The 20,177-nt window shown below is 46.0% G+C and overlaps 2 protein-coding genes across 2 annotated transcripts; both read right to left on the bottom strand.

The window, feature by feature from the left end:
* Positions 1 to 7,130: 7,130 nt before the first annotated feature.
* Positions 7,131 to 16,613, bottom strand: LOC147753698 (uncharacterized; the record flags this gene model as incomplete). Its single annotated transcript, XM_086967713.1, has 1 exon — positions 7,131 to 16,613. A coding segment is annotated over one exon (309 nt), but the record flags the coding sequence as incomplete, so codon positions are not given.
* LOC111259057 (uncharacterized) lies at positions 16,576 to 19,780 on the bottom strand. The gene has a single exon (XM_022830738.2). The coding sequence runs from the start codon at positions 18,036 to 18,038 to the stop codon at positions 16,614 to 16,616; it is 1,425 nt and encodes a 474-aa protein (XP_022686473.1). The 5' UTR covers positions 18,039 to 19,780; the 3' UTR covers positions 16,576 to 16,613.
* Between the last annotated feature and the right edge of the window lie 397 nt (positions 19,781 to 20,177).

Genomic DNA, 20,177 nt, shown 5'->3' with positions numbered 1-20,177 from the left:
TATGTGTATCATTGAAGAGGTGCTGAAGGTGATACGGAATCGCGTCACGGAGCTCTGATCTTACAGCGCGCATGCTGCCTGACCCTCAACCTCGTCTATACAAATTCGCCGCGTGAAAACAAAGTAATTAAGCCATTAAACGAGCCATGCACAGTTGGCCACGGCGGTTGACTTGTCACCACGAACGTCACAGAGGGCCAGCCGTCGTTCGTTGTTTCTCGTGCGCATGACACCTTGCGAACATGGAGTTTACCACTGCAAACGCTACGTACGCGCACCAGTATAGAAAACAGACCAGGACCAGATGATACCGGCTCAGCTGAAACATAAGTTCGACGACAGCATGGCCCGGCTGTCAACATGAGTTCACTTGCCATTGTGGCACTTGTCAAAATGACGGACGAGCAACTCAAAGTTAGGGGCAGGTGTATATAGCTAGAAGCAGGCTAGAGTAAAAGATAATGTTTTGCGGGAGCGATATCAGTGTTCATTCAGCCGTTCCATTCATAACAGGGAGTAAAACCTATGCTATAGGTTAATACGCCTAGGAACGAAGCGCACGACAACGAGCTGCATTTGTGACCATCGTATCAGCATCAAACAGACGTACGACAAAACAGATTTCCCGTTGAGCAGTAGGCCATCCTCTATATCATCATCCCAAATTTACCTAAGGCTTGGCTGAACCGGATGATTATGTCGCTCAGTCTCCAACATGTCTGATCGCTTCCTTACCTAATTCCACTTAATGCTTACTGTGGTACATTTTTAAGAATTGAAACATCGTTGTCAGACGAGTCTAATGTGTCCAGGCAGCAACTGGTCGGCCGTAATCGGTTATGGCACCTTACATGGTCTTTTCACCACCATACCTTTTCTACATCTGCATTATAGGTGCATTCAGGTCATATATATATATATAAACGCGTGATTACCGTGGCATATCTGAGCTAAACCAAAAAAAAGCAGCATATGCCACTAGGATACTGCTTCTATTGTTCGCGTTGCTTATTGTAAGCTTGTTTATAGTAGCAGTAGCATTTGATGCTCATCCTCATTATCAGCTTCTGCACTGACTTTCTGCTCCAATTCGTATCGATCCGCCGCACGTCGTGGTACTGATATGGCTCCGCCACGTTGAACGTGTGCGCCAATAGGACGACAGAAGCCATGCCTCTCAGTGCGCTGTTGGAGCAATGAGCACCTGGACAGTGTGGAGCATCCGATAATCAACCCGATACCACAATTGTTCGTTTGGGAAAAAGCAAATCAGCCCCTTACTGCGAGCTGGAAAGCATATATGTGCGTCTTGTTATAACCGACTAGCTGAAACAGAAAGATGGTTAATAGCAATGAGCATGAGTGAGTACCGATTCAAAGGATCAAACTGATAAGTACGTGCCGTTATAACAACATCGAACACCTACTTAGAAAATGAACTCTGTGGGGAAAAATATATCGCGCTGACGTGAGATAGCGTTTCGTTACTATCGACGGAGGCAATGTAACCTCCCACTTCATATTTCAGAAGATGCCGTGTAGGACCCGGGCACACGTCTGGATTTCGCTCAACTGCGATAGTGCGCTTAGTTAAATCGTTTGGTATATCTAGACATTTGTTAAACGGCCGAACTGCGACCATTTGTATATATATATATATATATGTATATATTTCTATGCTTTAGAAATGTTTGACATGGTGAGGCCGAAGAGTTAAAGGACGGAATAAGGGTAATAAGAGTAATTAACCTATGTCACGCATCGGACGAAAATTTGCGCGTTCGGTTGACGCGACGTAATCGTTTGTCTCTGTGTGCTTCATCCTTATATTACTGTTGTCTTTCCTGATGTCTAGTGATGACGATATATATAGAAAATAAAAGGAAGACCGAATCGGAATCCGCGAAATTGATAAGACGTTCAGTGATCCACGGTGTGCGATGGCGTTCCTCCTATGTAAGTGGATGTATTCGACGCATATAGTTATCATGACGGCGGCAGTGCGCCATTACAGACGTAAAAGTTTGCTTTGATAATTATAGTTGTACGCAATGAGAGCCAGCGAACAGATTCAAAAATTGCGCCAATGTACTTGTTTGCCACGACGCTATTAGAATCATCAGAACTTCACTTTTGCTTTTTATTGCAAGAGATCAGGTCAGATCAACATCCACATGATTCTTGAAGCTTTTTTCCACCCCCATCTGACCCAGCTGTGCCTAGATACCATTGTGTACTACGTTTATTGTCCCCGCAGGGAAGGCTGGCGTTAAGGGACCGGGGCGAAGCTGCCGAATCGAACGTGACCTGATCAGAGCGACTCTGATGTCCGACGGTTTGATGCAACCCTCAGGCCTATAACATTCGATGGAAAGCTTAAGGCAGTAGGTTGCCCGTGCTGCAATACCTGGGTATCATACGATAAGGGTCTTGCGGCCATATTCCTCCTGCCATAGCGTTTGGCTGAAAAATTCCGACTGCGATATGTACATTTAAACGGCTTGAATTTTCTACTTTAAAAGAAACTTTTTTTTCCACTAACTTAACTAGTTAAATGTAGATATGAGTTGTTGAAATGAAAAAAATGCTAGTGAGGATTATACGAGCTATTCAGCCGTTACAAGCATTTGCATAGATAGAACGTACTTCGAGTATGTATAATAGCTATTCGATAGTGTGCCTAGAAGACCAACTACTCTGCTAACGAAAACTGAGTCGTGACTCCCACATTAGATCCTGGTCACTAACTGACTAATAAGAAACTATAAAGGCCGTAAGCAGAATTGACGACTGAGCCAACTTCATAAGTTATCATTTTTACGAAAGCGAACGCCGGCTAGTACGAGTATACATTGACGTGAATATATATATATATGTATGTATATTGCCTTAGCAACTTACCGCTTACTTAAACTCTTGCTGCACAACGCAAAACCAATGAATACTGCAGTTATTATTATTATTTAAAGCAAACGGTTCCCAACATTTCTTTTATGCGGCTGGGATGAACTTAATCTACCTCGCTATCATGACGAATCATTTGAGAGGCTAATTCGTAACATTAGCCCTTCAGGCCTTAACATACACGTATGTGCATGCGTACGTAATAAGCGAATAAGACTTGATCCTGCCGTTCACCTGATCCAATTTATCCTTACACTGAAAGAAGGAATCGACCCTCTCCGCAGCAAAAACCGTTTCCCGTCACAAGCACGGCCACTACCTATCAAGATGGCGCTAGTGGGACAAAATCAGTTTATGCCCGGAAACAAACAACATTTTTTTGTCGCCGCCCCCACCTCGTCCGAACGCTAACCTCACAGATCACCGCTGGTTACAGGCGACATTTTTGTCTACCATTGTGACAGGGTGAGTAGCAGACGCAATGGTACCGCCAGCGGTTGTTTAGCGCCACGATGTCCCATCGTAGTAAGCATAACTTTTTTTATTGGAGTTCTTAGCATGAACGACAGCGACGGCGACTCGATACCGGCTGTTGTTGACCGACCGATATTCGATGTCAAGGCGGCGGAGGATTTCGCCTGAAAGGCACGGTGGGCCACGCTAGCGACCTATTAGTCACTCACAACAGTCAGCAGGCACGTTAACCTAACTCACTTTTCGTTAAGTCGGCCTCGCTATTTTGTTACCTTCAACGTTGTAGAGGCGGCCGCGAGCCAGCCCTGCAGTTGTTGTTGCTGCCGATCGCCTGGGCAACCATACGACAAATGTATGCGCAGTCACGGACCGCCAACAAGCGGTTTTCCTGCCTTTACTACCAGGGCGTCTGGCGTTTAGCTATGTACATCGAACCAATACCTATTAGAGCAAACGAGTCCTAACGTGAAGCTGTAGACAGCAGCAGCAGCAGTTATTGTACGTTGTGTTATAAGGACGATGTCGTGGCGCCGGTAGCCAAGTGGCCTCGTGCGTCCTACAACGTTGCTGCCCGGCCGGATCAGGCACTACCAGGCGAACACGTAACACTAGTTTCTGCTGTCTATTTCTGTGCCTTTTGCTTTGGCCGGCAGATTGTGGGACCAGAGGGCCACTGCACCGTACTCTATTGTTTCTGGCCGTCTTCGACGTTTTCGGTGGTAGCAACAGCAGCAGCTGAGGGAATAGAAAATCGAGACGGAACGCGACGTCCTACAATATTGCCACCAACAGCGCATCGGTCGCGAAAGGGCAATCACATCACGGGCTTGAACACAACAGCAATCTGTCACGCAGCGGCGGTGGTTACAACATGATGCGTACGACAAGAGACAAACGCTACCTTAGATGGGACGCGCCAGCCGGAATAGAATGACGAGGGCAGCCGCGTCCGGATGGATGGACAGATGAAGGATACCAACATCTTTGTAAACGCGTTTCTTTGGCTTTGAACGTGCTCGAAATTAATGTAGTGGTACAAGGAACATATAATATGAGCCGGCATTTCTGAACGAACTTTCTAGTTCTTTTTAAAAAGAGAAAATTTATTTCCATATCTGCCGTGTGTGACATATGAAAACGACAATTTACACGTGCGATTAAGATCTGAAAGAAAATTCTTCTTTAATAGAATAAGATCTTCCTAGCGCATTCATCAATGGTCTCTTGCTTTAAGACTGGATACAGAGATTCTTCGAAACATTTATTAAGAGGAACCATACTCATGTAACAGATTATTTTCTATTTTCTGATCAAAAAGCCGTTCAGCGCAGATCAGTTTTTCTTCGGCGAGACTAAAACTGTTGCGAAACTTTAGATACTCTCGTTAATTTCATTAAATCATTAAATATGTTGTTAGTCAAGCACACATGTGTAACGTAACACATACTTGTTGTGTACGTTTGACGCGTATCAGCCCCTTGTGAGCAAACTATAATTATAATAATGATACAAAAACACCCCATGGTTGTTTGCTATGAGCAGCGTTTTAGGCAAAGCTGGAAACATTTCTTCCGTCTGCTTATTCAAAAGATATGTCGTTTTTTTATGTATGCATTCCATACATACAGATGTCTATGTATACAGATTTATACTATCGGTAGAGGACATGCTTGTTGCACTCATTCAAGGACACAACGCTATCCAACACAGTTCGGGCGCTAGCCGCCAACCATTATGTGTTAAACCGTTTGGTACCTCATATTGAATGATATTACAGATAGGTCCATAGGATGTGCCTCCGTTAATACCTGCGCGTAGGACTTTCTCGGCCTAATTACTACTGTTTCTACTTAATGGAAAACAACCGAATACTTTATACAGGAAAATGCTGTCACATTGCACTTATGAACGTCGCGTTAGCGGAGGCGTTTCTGGAAACGTCTGTAATTGATTTTTTTTAGCGCTAATTTAATATGAACCGAAGGTGCTATACGATGAGGTGCTGTGGAGCAGCGGGAGCGTTTCATTAATGGAGTGCCCCATGTTGGAACCCAGCAATAGTGCACACGGTGTTCTACAACGTAAAATTACAAGCAATAGTAATAATGATAATAACACTGGTTACAGGCGTTACACACTGTCAGTAGATGAACTGTATACTATACGGTACAGCGTCACTAGGTCACTATAGACTAGTAGCTTTGCAAAACCGCCCGCGCACCCGCGGGCGCAGCCCTTTTTTCGCTACGTCGGCCCTGCTGCAAAATTTACCAAATAACAGAAGAATAAAGACCGATCGAAACGACCTGCAACAAGAATCATTCGGAGCTCAAGGAACAGTAACGTCAACGACACCACCGTCACTAACAGCAACAGTCGCCGTACATACGCTGTTCTGACTCTTGTTGTTGTTATTGTTAACTCAAGGCAACGTCGAACGTCATGACCACACCGTCAACGAAGACGCAAATACGGTTCTCAAACAGCGATGCGCCACAACCACCATTAGCAGTATTACGGCAATATTACTAGCAATGATGCGGTGGGGGGTGTCTCGCCAACGTGAAACTAAAACACTACTTTTACTTCCACTACTACTGCCAATATTAATGCCAGTACAGCCAACTGTATGGGTACATAAGTCGCTTGCTATTGTAGAAGCTGGTTGCTGTTTGATTATATGGATACTGATGTTGTTCTGAAGAAGATAGCAGTAACCGAACGACGACTGAAATCAAAGTCGTTGTCGAAAAGCCATCCAAACTCCGTCACATCGGCCAGCCTGCCTGCCGATCCCGACGGTGCCGTCCCGCACAATCAACTACCACGCAGGCATGCCACGGGCGGCGGCAACAGGCCTTGCGCGTCAGATGGACCAATGGACAAACAAATAGACAGACAGATAGAGACAGGCACGCATATACGACCGAACAGGCATCTGCTACTATAAGAACCACAGCGTCGTCGTCGTCGGCGGCGGTGGTGGCGGCAACAGTGCGGGGACACGATAGCGGTACAGCGTGGCAAAGTACGCACTCACGCAAAGAACGGTAGTAGAAGACTGTCGTAGTCTTCATGGCTGGCTTCGTCGTCGTTGTCATCGCCGTTGTCACAGTCATTGAAGTAGAACCACCTCACTCACCGCCGAGGCTCTTCGGGTCTTCAGTCATTCGATTCATCGTCGTAATGTAGGACGAAGCAACTGCTAAGGAGAAGAAGCGTCGATCGTAGTTCTTCTAACAACTGACGACAGCTTCAATGATACACCTTTGATAGTATGTGTGCGTGCGTGTTTCTGTGTGTATATGTGAGATATTCCTCGATTTAACTAGATAGAACAAGCTGTACGTACGTTGTGTTATGATTGTGTAGTGGTGGAATGCGACGGGATGGAACGAAGTCACTTGAAGTAGACGACGATGAGGGTCTGAATTCAAGAATCCTTCCGTTGTTACATGCGCTACCTTAAGTCTAGTTTTACCTAAGATGGGTGAATCTGCCCGCTCATTGCGACAAATCGAACAGATATTAGGGGTAAGCTCTTGACTGTGTAAACTATCTCCGCTATTCTGATAACAGGCATCTTGTTAAGAATCCATAATCTAGCTTCTTTCTGATAAAGGCCATCAGGCTCAGAAAGCCTAGAATCAGCGAACGAATTGACAGATCGAACCTATTCTAACAGTTACGCTATGTAGCTCATCATGCATGCACATACGGTGACTGGTTGCGGGAATAAAAATACATGGCTGTACATGGAGCCCACATGGGCCAGAAGTTTATTTGGTTTTTGAATTATTTTGCACCTGAACAAACGTTGCTGCAGTTGTTTACGTTTTTGTGTTTTTTCTCAGTGTCTTTCTTTTATCATCATCATCATCATCATCAGTTTAATCATCAATCACCATCTTCTTCAATCTCCACCTTTTATATTTTATATCTCAAGCTCATTTCATCACGTTTTTCATCTAGTGTCATCTTTATATAATAATAATAATAATAATAATAATAATAATTATTATTATTATTATTATTAATAGTTTTATTATTAGCATCATTATAATCGTTATCGTCGTCATCATCATCATCGTCGTTCTGTTCGCATTGACAACTGTTTGCCTTTATCCAATCGCAGTTTGGTGCTCTTCCCCCGCCTTTGTCGTTCTTGCTACTTTTCTTCTATTTACATGGGTCGTCGCTCTACCTACGTTAGCGGGTATCCGTTGTCGTTTCCCCACAAGTACTCATATCGTACCCCAACCTCAGGCCCACCCCTTATTGTTATTCCTCGACTTGGGTATTCCATGTTTCTATTTTGTTTGTCTTCGTCAGTATGTATTTCAGTCTTTCTCGTTCGGTCTCTTTCCGTAGCTCTTTGTTGCACGGTTCCTTTGTGTTTCCATAACGTCGTCATTTACAGACATTATAGAGTTTCTATGGTGTTCACCTATTTTTCGTCGTGATCACACACAATTCTTTAATAACGGCCTATAGATGTAGTGTCACCATTTTCATCGCTATCGTCATTAATAATAATATCAAAGGTAGCATGGTGTGAGGACAGGAAGATTTGAACGCGACCATCAACTAACTCTTCGACTCGTCTTACGAAAACACGGCGATACGCACCTTTACTGGCGGCCGACGCTTGAAGCTCTTCTTGACTATATATATATATATATATATATATATATATATATGGGGCAGTGCTCCCTGCACGAAACATGTACCGTAGCAGTTTACATATCCTATTTAGTAGTCAACAGATCAGTTAAAAGCTAAGTGGAAGTGCGCTAGAACAGAATCATAGGTAACGTTTTGCCTGATCAATAACTTTACTTATGGAAACACTTAGGAATATAACTTTAGCAGATTCCTTGATCACGGAAATGAATGAATAAACGTGAAAAGCACAATTTCAACGGGTAATACAGATGTAATCAGCAGTGAGCTTGGCCAAAAGACGTCGAAGCCATCAGAGGCAGCGTCCTGATACGTACATCACCTTCAGTGGATATACCTGATCAGGAGTCGGTGACATATTGACGAATAGAAATAATAAATTAATTAACATAACACATGCCACCGTTGCCCGTTCTCAGTTTTTACTACTCCGATCCCCAATCGCTTCCGTTCGTATCGACAAGTTATTATTCTGTTGAGATGGGTTCCTGTTGCTGTTGTTGTTGTTGCTGCTGCTGCTGCTAATGGCTTAGTTTAATAAAAGCAATTAACTTTTCAAGTAGACAACCTTCCATCAGGGTTGCCTTGCTCCGGAATGTGTTGTATGGGAAAGTTTCTTTATATCTTTTTTTTCTAAATATACTGCTTTTGTAATTCGACATTACAGTAAAGGACAGATCATATTTACAGTGTATTTATATACTTATATATATATATATATATAGCAGTTATTATTTCGGTCGTATCCTTTATAGCGCCATAGGCGTCTCCATGCTATGTGTCCATTGTTTTTCCCTCTCTCCATATATATATATATATATATGCGAAGGGATTTGTCTGTTTGGATGACACTGTGTTTGTACGTGTTTTCGTGTTCTTTTCTTTAGTTATCTGCTGGGGTTGCCTTGTTTTGCGTAGTAGTGTACGATACAATGTTATTATCATTATTGTTAGGTATTTATGTTACAAGCACCTAGACTGAGTACTATCGAGGTGCGTCGTTCAACTCGAATCTAATAGAAAGCATCACATTAGCAATAACCGCTGTAATGAAAATAACACCGCAATGTGCAATACGGTACAGATAAAGCGTCAACCCTCAGGTTGTACCGCAGTAGCAACACGGTAGACACCCTGATGATAATATCTCGAACAATGATCGGGGCATCTTTGTTGCCGGTTGCCCACTGATGCTGCTGCTGCTGCTGCTGCTGCCGCCGTTGACGAAACTAGCGGCGGCGGCGGCGGCGGCGGCGGCGGCAGCAGCAGCGGCGGCGACGACGGCGGCGGCGGCGGTGGCAGCAGCAGCAGCTTCATCCGTGACATAAACCGTGTTGTCTATTTATTCCCGTGCACTATATGTTTTCTATCACTACGACGAGTACTAGCATCACCATGACAATTGGCGTTTGGTGCTTTTTACGTCGGCCCAAGGGCCACTGGATCGGCTTAAATTGGCTTGGCCGGCCTGCTACTGTCCTTCTTACTGCCTCTAACGGCGCAATTCATAACGCAATAGCGTCTCTGCTGTTGTCGCTGTCGCTGCTGTTGTTGGCGGTGACGGAGGGTGTTGCTGTTGTCGCTGCTGCCGTTGCTGTTATAGTGTCCGCTGGCAGCTTCGCTACGAGAACGGCGAAAACGAACAGGGTGCTGTACATCTTTCCTTTACTTCATCGAATCAGCAGCAGTATCACCACCATCACCCTTGGTAGCGAACGTTGACGCTGCTGCAGCCACAAACTTGGCAGGCTTCGTTTTCGTCTCGAGTAACAGCAGCAACAACGCCGTACCAGCTAGCATACCTAGACCGACATCACCACCATGAATCAACAACAGCTCCTAGTCAGCGCTCGCGTTCGTCGTTGTTAGCGTCAACGCCGGCACAACCGTCGCTGCTACTGCTTTCGAACCTTCGGTAGATCACGTACTGTTTCGACCACGTTCGCCTGCCAGCGTCGTCGTTGTTGTTAAGCTTGCCGCCTGATGGTGGCTGATGTCTGCTCGATGTGGCATGCAACGCGCGAAGCGCGTCACTGCTGTTCCGACGCAGACGAACCACCGACACCACTGCCATTAGCAGTGGCAGCAATTCTAGCAGCACCGCTGCCACGACGGTTAGGCCACTTCTCCCTGCAGCAACGATGATCATCGTCCGTACCAGCAGCACGGCCACCAGCAGCTAAAAGGCAGGTAAACGAACAACTTGCGTTCGTTGCTTCGGCAGACATTCACATGCACAGATAGGCAGACAACGACGAAGACGCCGCTTCGTAGCAGTGGCGGCGGCGGCGGCGGCGGCGGCGGCAGAAACGATCGATCGATCGATCGATCGTTCGGTCGGCTGGTGGTAAACGCGCCACGATCCACGTACGACACCGTCACATGGGAGAAAGGAGTAAGTGGAAAGCTCGACGTAAAAGCTGCTCTGCGGCGACAAGTCATCTTGTTCCTATCGCCGCTGCAGCTACGAATTGTTATTATTGTTCGGCGATGACAACAGCAACAACGACAACTGGTCACCAGCGTCGATCGCATCGCACGTTTATTATTGTTATCGTACTAGCAACAAGTCGTTCGAATTATGAGCCCGACTGTAGAACACGCTACTTAATCATTGTAGCCGTAGTGGTCGTCGAAGTAGAAAAAGACCACTATCGTTGGAGAATCGTATGTAATAGATGGATCGATCTGTTACACTTCGGTTCGGACACGTATTGCAGGTGCGGTATATAAACGTCTTACTTGCTTACACGTTCTCCATTGAGGCAATCATGTAAGCCACACGATGGTTTGTGTGACCAGCCAAGCTATGGCCATGTGCATTGTACGGCATGAACCCTCAGCAATCACAGCCTGTACACAATTGTCACAGAATAATAACCAATCTATTATGTTATCCGTAAGACATTCACAGTATAGCGTGGAAACGACAAACTAGTTTTGTTTCAACACCAACCGAAAAGAGAAAGTATGTTCACTGACCCGCGTATACACTGGTAGCCAAATACGATAATGATACGCTTATTAAAATAGAAATTCCAATTGGGCTTTTTCCCGGTTATTAGCCCCATTGGTTAACTGTACAAAATAGGGAAACGTCAGCCGAAACTAGGCTGTCTCACTTGAATTCGTTTTTCTGTTGAAACTGTTCGAGAGTTGAACAACGCCCCGAAGATCACAAAGATGAGCGCCCCCTTGAACGTCGGGGGGCGGAGGAACCTGGCCCAACATACGCGGTCGAGTTTAATATTATTCTATTGAAGTGGCACCTGAGCCGCCCAATTTTTTTTGATAAACTCAGACTTACACTATGTATCTTTTGCTTGTTCTTACGACCGATCATGATACGACTACTTCTTACACTCGTCGGGATCGTAATCGCTTCGCAATGACCCCCCACACTTGTCGTGGTCTAGCGCTCGAAATTACTCCAGAGCCTTGTTTATCGAAGAATAACGCTCAATGATAAGTACAGCAGTGTCGGATTGGTATTGAGAGACTTATTGTTGTTATTATTATCATTATTAGCACACAAAAACGGTTTGTATTTGTTTGTTTGTTTGTTTACTTGCTATCTGTCTTTCTTGTGTTTCGCTGACTGCCTGTCTAGGCTGAGATCTAGGTTAGGGCGACGCAGGGCCTGGTCGTGTGCCGCAGCAAAGGTTAGCTTTTCATACTCCCCAAACTCGTTTTTATCATAATGAATACTACACGTATTGTCCATGTCAACGTTGAAACTTTAGGTTTGTGAGCATGTCTGTACACTAAAAAATATGTCTTTCCGTGTCTCCACGAATGAACGCATTCATATTGCTGCTTTTGGTAGCGTTTCAGCTGATTCTTTCATTCCTTGTAATGTTCTGAAATCGTCTGTTTCCTTGCTAGTTATTATCTATTGTTGCGTAGGTGCGTCATCATTGTGGTCTACTATTGTGTCGTTTTTTGGTTCTATTTGATTTAGTCACTGCCAACGAGAATAACGCCAAGTTGCTATCTCGACGCATTAATATAATAATAGTAACTATTATTAGTAACTTAATATTATTATTATTATTATTATCGATGTCACTGTTAAACTTGTTCGCGACATGTACGGCGTCCGGCAACCACTTTGAATTTCTACGTATAGATTTCTTCATTATAATCCTTATCATCACCTCCTTCACATTTACCAACGGAGGTACTCTTCACGTTATTACCACCATTAGTCAGCCGTGATCTTACTCATTTTACGACTTTTTCCTAGAGTCTTTCATCATCGCGCGATGAAGTTAGCAAACTTCAGTTAGTTATCGTATCTGTTAATACGTCACGTATGGCTGTGTAATGTGTCGTGTCTCAAACACAAATAGTAAAAATCTTCTCTTTTTCGTTTTCTACCCTAAGATCCAACTATTCGCATTCAGCCTCTCGATTGGTCACAAACCTGTAACATTACGTTCACCGTCATCCTGTTACCATTACGACTTCGACCTATATTGCACTTATTTTTTTCGTGGTCAGCATCTTTGTAATGCTATTCAAATTCCATATAGCCGTGTCAATTCTACCAGAGTAATCAGAAGTGTGCCATTGACATCCGTCATACAATAGGCAGCATCAGAGTAATCATAATAATACTATACCAGTATTTATAGCGTATTTGTTGTATTCTGTTTCCCTACCCACAGGGTCTTCAGCATTCATGGATAGACCTTATGAGATTTACTTGCTGATCATTCCGACACAAAATTCGATGAAAAATAATTTCGTAAACTCTAGCTAATTTTTTTTTGTCTTTTTTATAGCTTTTTTTTTTTTTTTTTTTTTAGCCGGGCATAAATGGAATTTGGTAAAGAAAGCGAGTGAGCGAGAAGCTTGAGGACCGCTGTATATTTTAATTTTAAAAAAATTAAAACCAGCTTGAGGACCGCTGTATATTTTAATTTTAAAAAAATTAAAAACAGCTTGAGGTTACGCTCAGTATTGTTTTGTCTATGAATTATGGTAGACCCACTTTGAGGGAGTGGGTGTTCGATAAAAGCGGCCACAATCCGCGCACACGAATTATCTACCATAGGAAATATTGACAACGAAAGATGTAACTGACCCAGAAAAAAGCCTTGTCCATATTCCAGGTAAATGAAGAGAGGAAAGCTTTTGCTCCTGATCTTGTTGTTGTTGTTGAGCGTATGTGTGGACGTGTATCTATCTGTGTGCCTGTTTGTATTTCGCTTTGTCAATTATTGGCAGGAATCAAATTGAGATTGTTGTTTCTAGTGAGCGACTGCTGGCGTATTGCTCCGTTGTTAGTTGTGTCCACATCAGTAACCCGGTAGAATTGTGCCAAGAAGTATACCAACCAGTAAAATCAGGGTGTATTCTATCATTTCAGTATCCTGAAGCCGCTCCTTGCTATCTCAGGACTTGATGATCAAACGCTATTATTTAGATTAGTATTATTACTATTAATTAGGTAGCTGGACTAGTCTGGTCTCGAGTCGACACAAACACATATAGAGCACAGTGTCTTCGCGTCTATCTTTTTCGTATTCTGTTGGATTCATATTGTTCGAGTGTGTTGGTGTATTTTTATTCAAAGTACTCCACCTTATATTACTCTATAGTCTCTCTATCGTAGAACGGTTTCAAATTTTCCATCTTGCTCTTTGTATCGATTTCCCTATAGCCTTGTTTTGTATTCTGACCAAATTGAACTAATTAGTAGCCAATCTTGGCAGCCCCTTTCTGGCCGCCCATTGCAGCTATGTGGTATTTGACAATCTATCATGTTTTTAATCATTGCCTCATTAACAGCGCAGGTCTCCTACGCACGCAGGGACTACAGAGGAAAAATTTCAATAGTAGCAGCAGAAAATAAACCTTAACACAAAACGATATTCGTAGAACCGCAACATTATAGATCGATGCTTAGAATGTAGGACAACGTTCAAAACCTAACGAAGGACGACGTTCTTGCCAACGTTACGACCCCTTGTATGTGCTTCTGTATATCTCTCTTTCACTTGATCTTCTTATCATCTTTAGCATATCGATCAATACGCGTATTTCATCAATCCATTCTCACGTTCTCTCTACTACAATTGAGGCTTGCGCTTACAATATAATAGACGTTGTTATTGTATCATTATCATCATCATTGTATCGTATTGGTATGTATCATCTTTATACACAATAGTCTCTGTACAGAACGTGCTGTCATTGAGTGTCTGTAGCACTTAGTCATTAGCATTAATAATAATGGTGTGCACGTTATATTTATCATCACCGCTTCCAATGTTTGTTGTTGTCCTGTGTTTTTTAACGATGGTAGACGGCTGATGTTTCTTTTTTAGTTAGCTAACGCAGTGTGTGATTATTTATTGTTGTTTGTTGTTGTTTGTTGCGCTAGCAAGCTCCCCTCTGAATTTGTTCCCTTGGCTCTCTCTCGAGACTTTTGTTTTGCACACAGTTATTTTCTTGTTACTGTATTGATATTTTGTGCTTAGATGGACCTTCACGTTTGATTAACGCGATGATGCTGTCATCGATAGGTAAACGATGACGTGTGCACATGAGCTTTTCAATTCGGGTTAAAGATGAGAAGGACAAACGACGTAGAACCTCGTCGCACCGCAAAAGCACGTGCTGGTTAGTCAAGGCCGTCTCATCATTTGCTTGCACCTTTTCTGAGCTGTCTACTGAAAAGGCAGCAGCCGACGTCGACTCTGAGGACGCACCAAATAGCTCGTATTAATATATACTTCTCGCGTGTTCTTGTGTGGTTCTGCCGATGTTGTATAGGTATTGCTCAGCTGGCGACATTGCGATAATCTGATTCGTTACCCTAAAAGCAACTATAGAGGTAGGACAAAATGAAGTAAGTGACTGAAGTAAATTAGTTCAGGTTTCCTCTCTGGCTTAGTGGAAGCAGCAGCAGTGCTAATGATACTTGTAACTGTTGTTGTGTTTTCCAGAGTCTGTCGCAACAGTATCATGCATACCGTGCTACTATTCTTCCGGCGAACTAACGAGGTTAGTTGTCATGGATGCGGTCTTTCCTGATGTGATGGTCGTCTTCATCGTCGTCGTCGTCGTCGTCGTCGTCGTTGTTGTTGTTGTTTGTCATCGTTGTTGTTGTTGAGGTAACGGTGCTTTTCGTGTCAGACGGATGGGTACTTGACAGGGACTTGCTATATGCACAGGCCATGCATACAGTCAGGTAGATCCGTGTGGCCAGTCGTGGCTTGGCTCGGCGGGTCAGAGGCGGACGGCACTTGGGCTATTGTTTGTGAAGGAAAAAAGAATTGATTCCCCCCAGATCTCGTAGTCAGATCGTCGCAGTCTGCTAGAGTCATTTCGAGTCTGGCCAGTACGAGTATGTAAGTACGCTTGCTTCGTCATGATAAGGCGGCCTGGGTGCGATGACCTACATCCCGTACATTCGAGTACTCTCCGCTGCTGCAGCTGCTGTTAACGTTGCAGAATCATTCGTTTTCTACAGCGACAAATTCGTTTTGCCTTTATCTTACTATTCCGTACTATCATGTTCTGTTCAGCATTTGCTTATTTCGCTTCCTTTCTCCTGTTTATTAGCTCTGCCTGTGTTTTTCTTTTAAAATTCTGTTTATATGTTTTTCTTTTGTGCTCTCCGCTAGATGGCGTCGTACGCGAGCTGACGGAATGCCGGTTTTTTCGAAAAGCTGTCGATGCGGCGGTCCCACCAACGTCGCGGACTCTCAGGGTTCGTATGAGTCGAAAAAGCGACAAACCACGTTGGTTCAACGTTGAACAACGTTGCTTGCCAACGTCGTTGGCTTACGTAACTGATAGTTCACTGTTGGCGTTTCCAATCCCGAGGTCTCGGTCTGCCAGGAGGGTTGAGAGGGCTCGTTCCCCGGCGGCTGCGCATGCCACCCACGCCATCACACCTCAGCATCCATCCACCAAAAACTTGTTGCTCTCGTTTATTGTTACTTGGCTTTTTGCTTCTGTTTTATCTGTAATCGTTCTTATCGTTGCTGCAATTTCTGTTGTTATTGCAATCTTTGCCTAGCTCAGTCGCTGCTAACTAGGCTTTGCGCACTCATCAAATCGTCGGCTTTCTCATCTCCTCTTTCGTCTCCCCACAACACTTTCAGCTATTTCAACTCCTTTGCCGTTCCCTCACCGTCACTTTATGGCACCATTCCTCGCAATGTCGGAAGGACAACATTCACGTCAGCCATGCTATCACCACTGCCGTCAACACGCCATATGTGTCCCTAGCATCGGGACTGGCTGTCGGGATTTAGCGGGCTGCCGTTCTGCGAGGACTGCGCCGAGTTCGGGGGCTGCGACTGGGGCGTCTGGGGATTGCACGACGTCAACGAGGGCAGAGCAACCTGCTGCTGTTGCGACTGCTGCTGCCCTGTTTGGGTGTTCTGGTTATTCTGAGCTTGTTGTTGCTGTTGTTGTTGTTGTTGTTGTTGCAGGCTCTGCTGCAGGCTTTGCTGGTGGGTTGGCTGTTGTGTTTGGTGGGCTAGTGTATCGTGGGGGTTGAAAAATGGAGGCCCGCCGGGGTACAGCGGGGGTCAGTGGGCAGCTAATGACTGGTGCGGGCCCCCTAGCGAGTGCAGATGGCTCTGATGATGGGCCATCGCCATTGCCGCATGTGCTGCGGCTGCACTATGAGCGCTGTGCGTTGGCAGACCCCCGGCGAGGCTACTCGACAGGCCGTGGGGTCCTCCGTGGTGGTGGGGACTATGGTGTGGGGGATGCCCGTGCGGGCTGTGACTGTGATGATGGGTCGGTGGTGGCGAGGGGTGGTTGAGATGGTGGTGCTGCATCGGCAGGTGGTGGTCGGAGCTGGCCGGCGAGCAGGGGGAAGTTGACATAAGCAAATGGTCAGGAGTACCCGTAGAACCGGGACCACCGTTAATAGGAGGCGTCATACGCTTCTCCTTTTGACGACGATTGCAGAACCACACTCTAACCACCTCCTTCTCCAACTGCAGGCTGTCGGCCAGACTCGCAATCTCCTGGGCAGACGGCTTGGGCTGCTTGTGGAAATGCGACTCGAGGGCGCCCTTCACCGAGACCTCGATGCTTGTCCTTTTCTTCCGCTTGCGACCCTGTGCGGCGATCTTGTCGATGCTGGTTGGGGATCCCGTCGTGCTGTCCGCCTCCTCGAGCCACTTGGCCAGCAGAGGTTTAAGCTTGCACATGTTCTTGAAGCTCAACTGCAGCGCCTCGAAGCGGCATATCGTTGTCTGACTGAACACGTTACCGTACAGCGTGCCGAGAGCTAAACCGACATCGGCCTGCGTGAAGCCTAGCTTGATTCGGCGCTGTTTGAACTGCTTCGCAAACTGTTCCAGGTCGTCCGAACTAGGAGCTTCTTCTTCGCCGCTCTCAGGACCTCGGGGGTCACCCAGAAGTCTTGAATGGAGCGGGGATAGCTCGTTGTGAATGCTCGTCGGTGTCGGCGAAGACAACGAGCCCCCGCTCAGCTGTGAAGTCACCTGGTCGGAATGAGAAGGGACCGATTCGCGACCGCTCATATGGCCTACGTGGCCGAGCATGCCGTACACGCCGCCCATACCGCCAACGCCCATGCTCCCGACTCCAACGCCGACTCCGACACCAACCGCCTGCTGATGCTGCTGGTGAAATGTCGGCGGGGGCGAATGGCCTGCGGCAGCAGCGGCGGCCATGTGCCAACCAGCCATTGCTTGGGCCTGGGCTTGCGCCTGAACCTGTTGACGCTGATGAGCACTGAGCGCGCCCGGCATATCCATTGTTGGCTGGCCTCCGCCAGCTGTGGGTGGCTTGATGTCCTGGATGGCCGGCGCCCACATCGACTCGACGGCCCATTGGTGGTGTTGTTGGGTGGCGGGCATATATTTCATTTCAGGCGGTTCTCGTCCATAGCCCCCGGGCGCCTGTGTCATACTGCTGAAGTGCGAGAGGCTGGACACGGCGCTGGTGGCCAGATACGGGTTGGAGCCAGCGGCCATCTCGCCGCCACCACCGCCACCCCCACCGGCCAGTTCACCGGCGGTCCCGTCGGCGTCGCGCTCCGTCTTCACTTCGACGCCGCTGCTCTTCCACCACTCCAACTCCAACGTGGCGCCGAATCGTGGGGCTTAGTTCGCGAGGCACCTTGCTCACACCAACACGACGACGACCGGCGTCGCGGCAGACGGCTTTGCGGCCGCGCAACGTTGGCTGGACACCAACACACAATGTTTCCGTAGGATCACTTGCGTCAGGTTCGCTTTGATGAGATTGGGTTTTTTTTCAATTAGGTTCGTGCCGTCTACTTGCGACGGGCAAAATGACGGCGTCCCGTTCAATACGCAATGCGCACTGATACAGATGTTCGTAGGTTTCTGTTTTCTACCACAACAACAACGACGCACTACGTGTCCGTGTACGAGGGCGAAGATCGAGTAGATCGCATACACCGATCAACTTTACACTTACTTAGTTTCATTCACCTTTTTTGTTGTTGTCGTTGCCGAAGTTGATGCCGCTGCTGATGTTGCCGTTGTTATAGTAATGGTCTCTGTACACTGCACAGGTAATAAGCACACACACATACATACGCACGATTTTTTTCGTATTACTAGTATAATAATAATAATAGTAATTATTATTATTATTATGAATGAGACTATTTTGAATTTAGACGTCGTTTTTCCACCGCACACACTTCTTTCTTTTTTTATCGTTGCACGAGACAACAATGATGACGCGACCAAAACAAGGCTTTGAGAAATATCTATATGTCACACACTCCGTACGATGGGCATACGTTGGCTCGAACTGTCCGTAATTGGGTTCACTAACACCATCAACGATAGCGGAGTACGGCAGTGATGTCGAAAAAGATGATGGTCAAGTATCGCGGTAGTCATTACACCGGAGTACCCTTGCTAACATTTGTACACATATATATGGGGAGATAGAGAGAGAAAGAGAGAGGGAGGGAGAGAGAGAGAGAGAGAGAGAGAGAGCGATATGAATGCGCGCACTATATTTCGTATTTATCTCAGTGGTTTCTCGATCTCACCCGACTCTCACTTAAACAATAAATCACGACACACTTAGAATTCACCTGCTATTGTTGCATTTTGAAAATTTTAAAGATCAGATGACGCAAATCACAATTAGGTAGATTATCAATCAGGTCGTCCGATTACCTGCCGGATTGATCCACAATTCAGAAGTGGGCTATCGTAATGATCAATGGGTTGTATTGATTGAGCTCGTCGACATTCACCACAACGCACTGATTTTGTAGTAGTGGTGAACGCTGTAATTGTAGTAGCTCTCGTTGCTCGAACCTGGTCATCACACCGAAGGTACGGATATCAGATGGGCTCCCGGATCAAGAAATGGTCACTCACTTATAGTTGCTGTCATTTCCCTTTTAGATTTCTATTTATTACGTTTTTCTCATTTGTTTGTTATCAAAACCGACTTGCAGGAGTCTCGTATAGTCTTTTCGTTGCTGTTCCTTTCTTCTGAATTTTTTTACCTTCACGCGTTTCAGTTTTGTCGACTCTCCCAACGTCGTCAGCAAACAACAACGGTTTGTTTGCTGTTGTGTTGTCAGGACGTAGTTGGGTACGAGACGATGGCCTGATTGATAGAAACTGTGAGTCCACCGCGCGACGAACACGACTACCACGATCAGCGCCCAGACATCACTATCTTCCGCGAACACCTTCTCTGTAACTCGTCAGCCAGGCGCCGCCAGAGGGAGCTATCGGCGCGCGGCCAGCGATTGGCGTTTCGGCGGGTGACGTCAGCTAAAGGCGGTCCGCCGGGCGGAGCCTGGGAGAGCGAGCTCTTGTCCGCCCGCTCACCCGGAGCAATGGAGGAACTCGCTGATCTAACGCTCCTCGAGCGAAGAAGCAACGCCAGCAACGACGAGAGCTAGCCTTCGTTCATTCGCTCGCTTCCTCGCTAACTCGCGCTCTTTCGGCGGTTGTTCGACCGCCAGCAGCAAACTGTTCGTTCGTCGACAGCAGCAGCAGCAGCAGCAGCTTCGAACCTGGAACTGCCGCAGACTCGAAAGAACCTCCCGCTGTTGTCCTACACTAGCCTACTAGGCACCCAGTCAGCGTGCCAGCCAACCTAGCTGCTAG

The sequence above is a fragment of the Varroa jacobsoni genome, unplaced genomic scaffold (assembly GCF_002532875.2).
Source record: "Varroa jacobsoni isolate VJ856 unplaced genomic scaffold, vjacob_1.0 scaffold_289, whole genome shotgun sequence".
NCBI lineage: Eukaryota > Metazoa > Arthropoda > Arachnida > Mesostigmata > Varroidae > Varroa > Varroa jacobsoni.
The sequence above is the reverse complement of the archived record's forward strand: the minus strand, read 5'-3'. Positions and strand labels throughout refer to the sequence as shown.

Coding starts and splice junctions, on each gene's coding strand:
- LOC111259057 (XM_022830738.2), bottom strand. CDS start 18,038: ATGGCCGCTGGCTCCAACCCGTATCTGGCCACCAGCGCCGTGTCCAGC.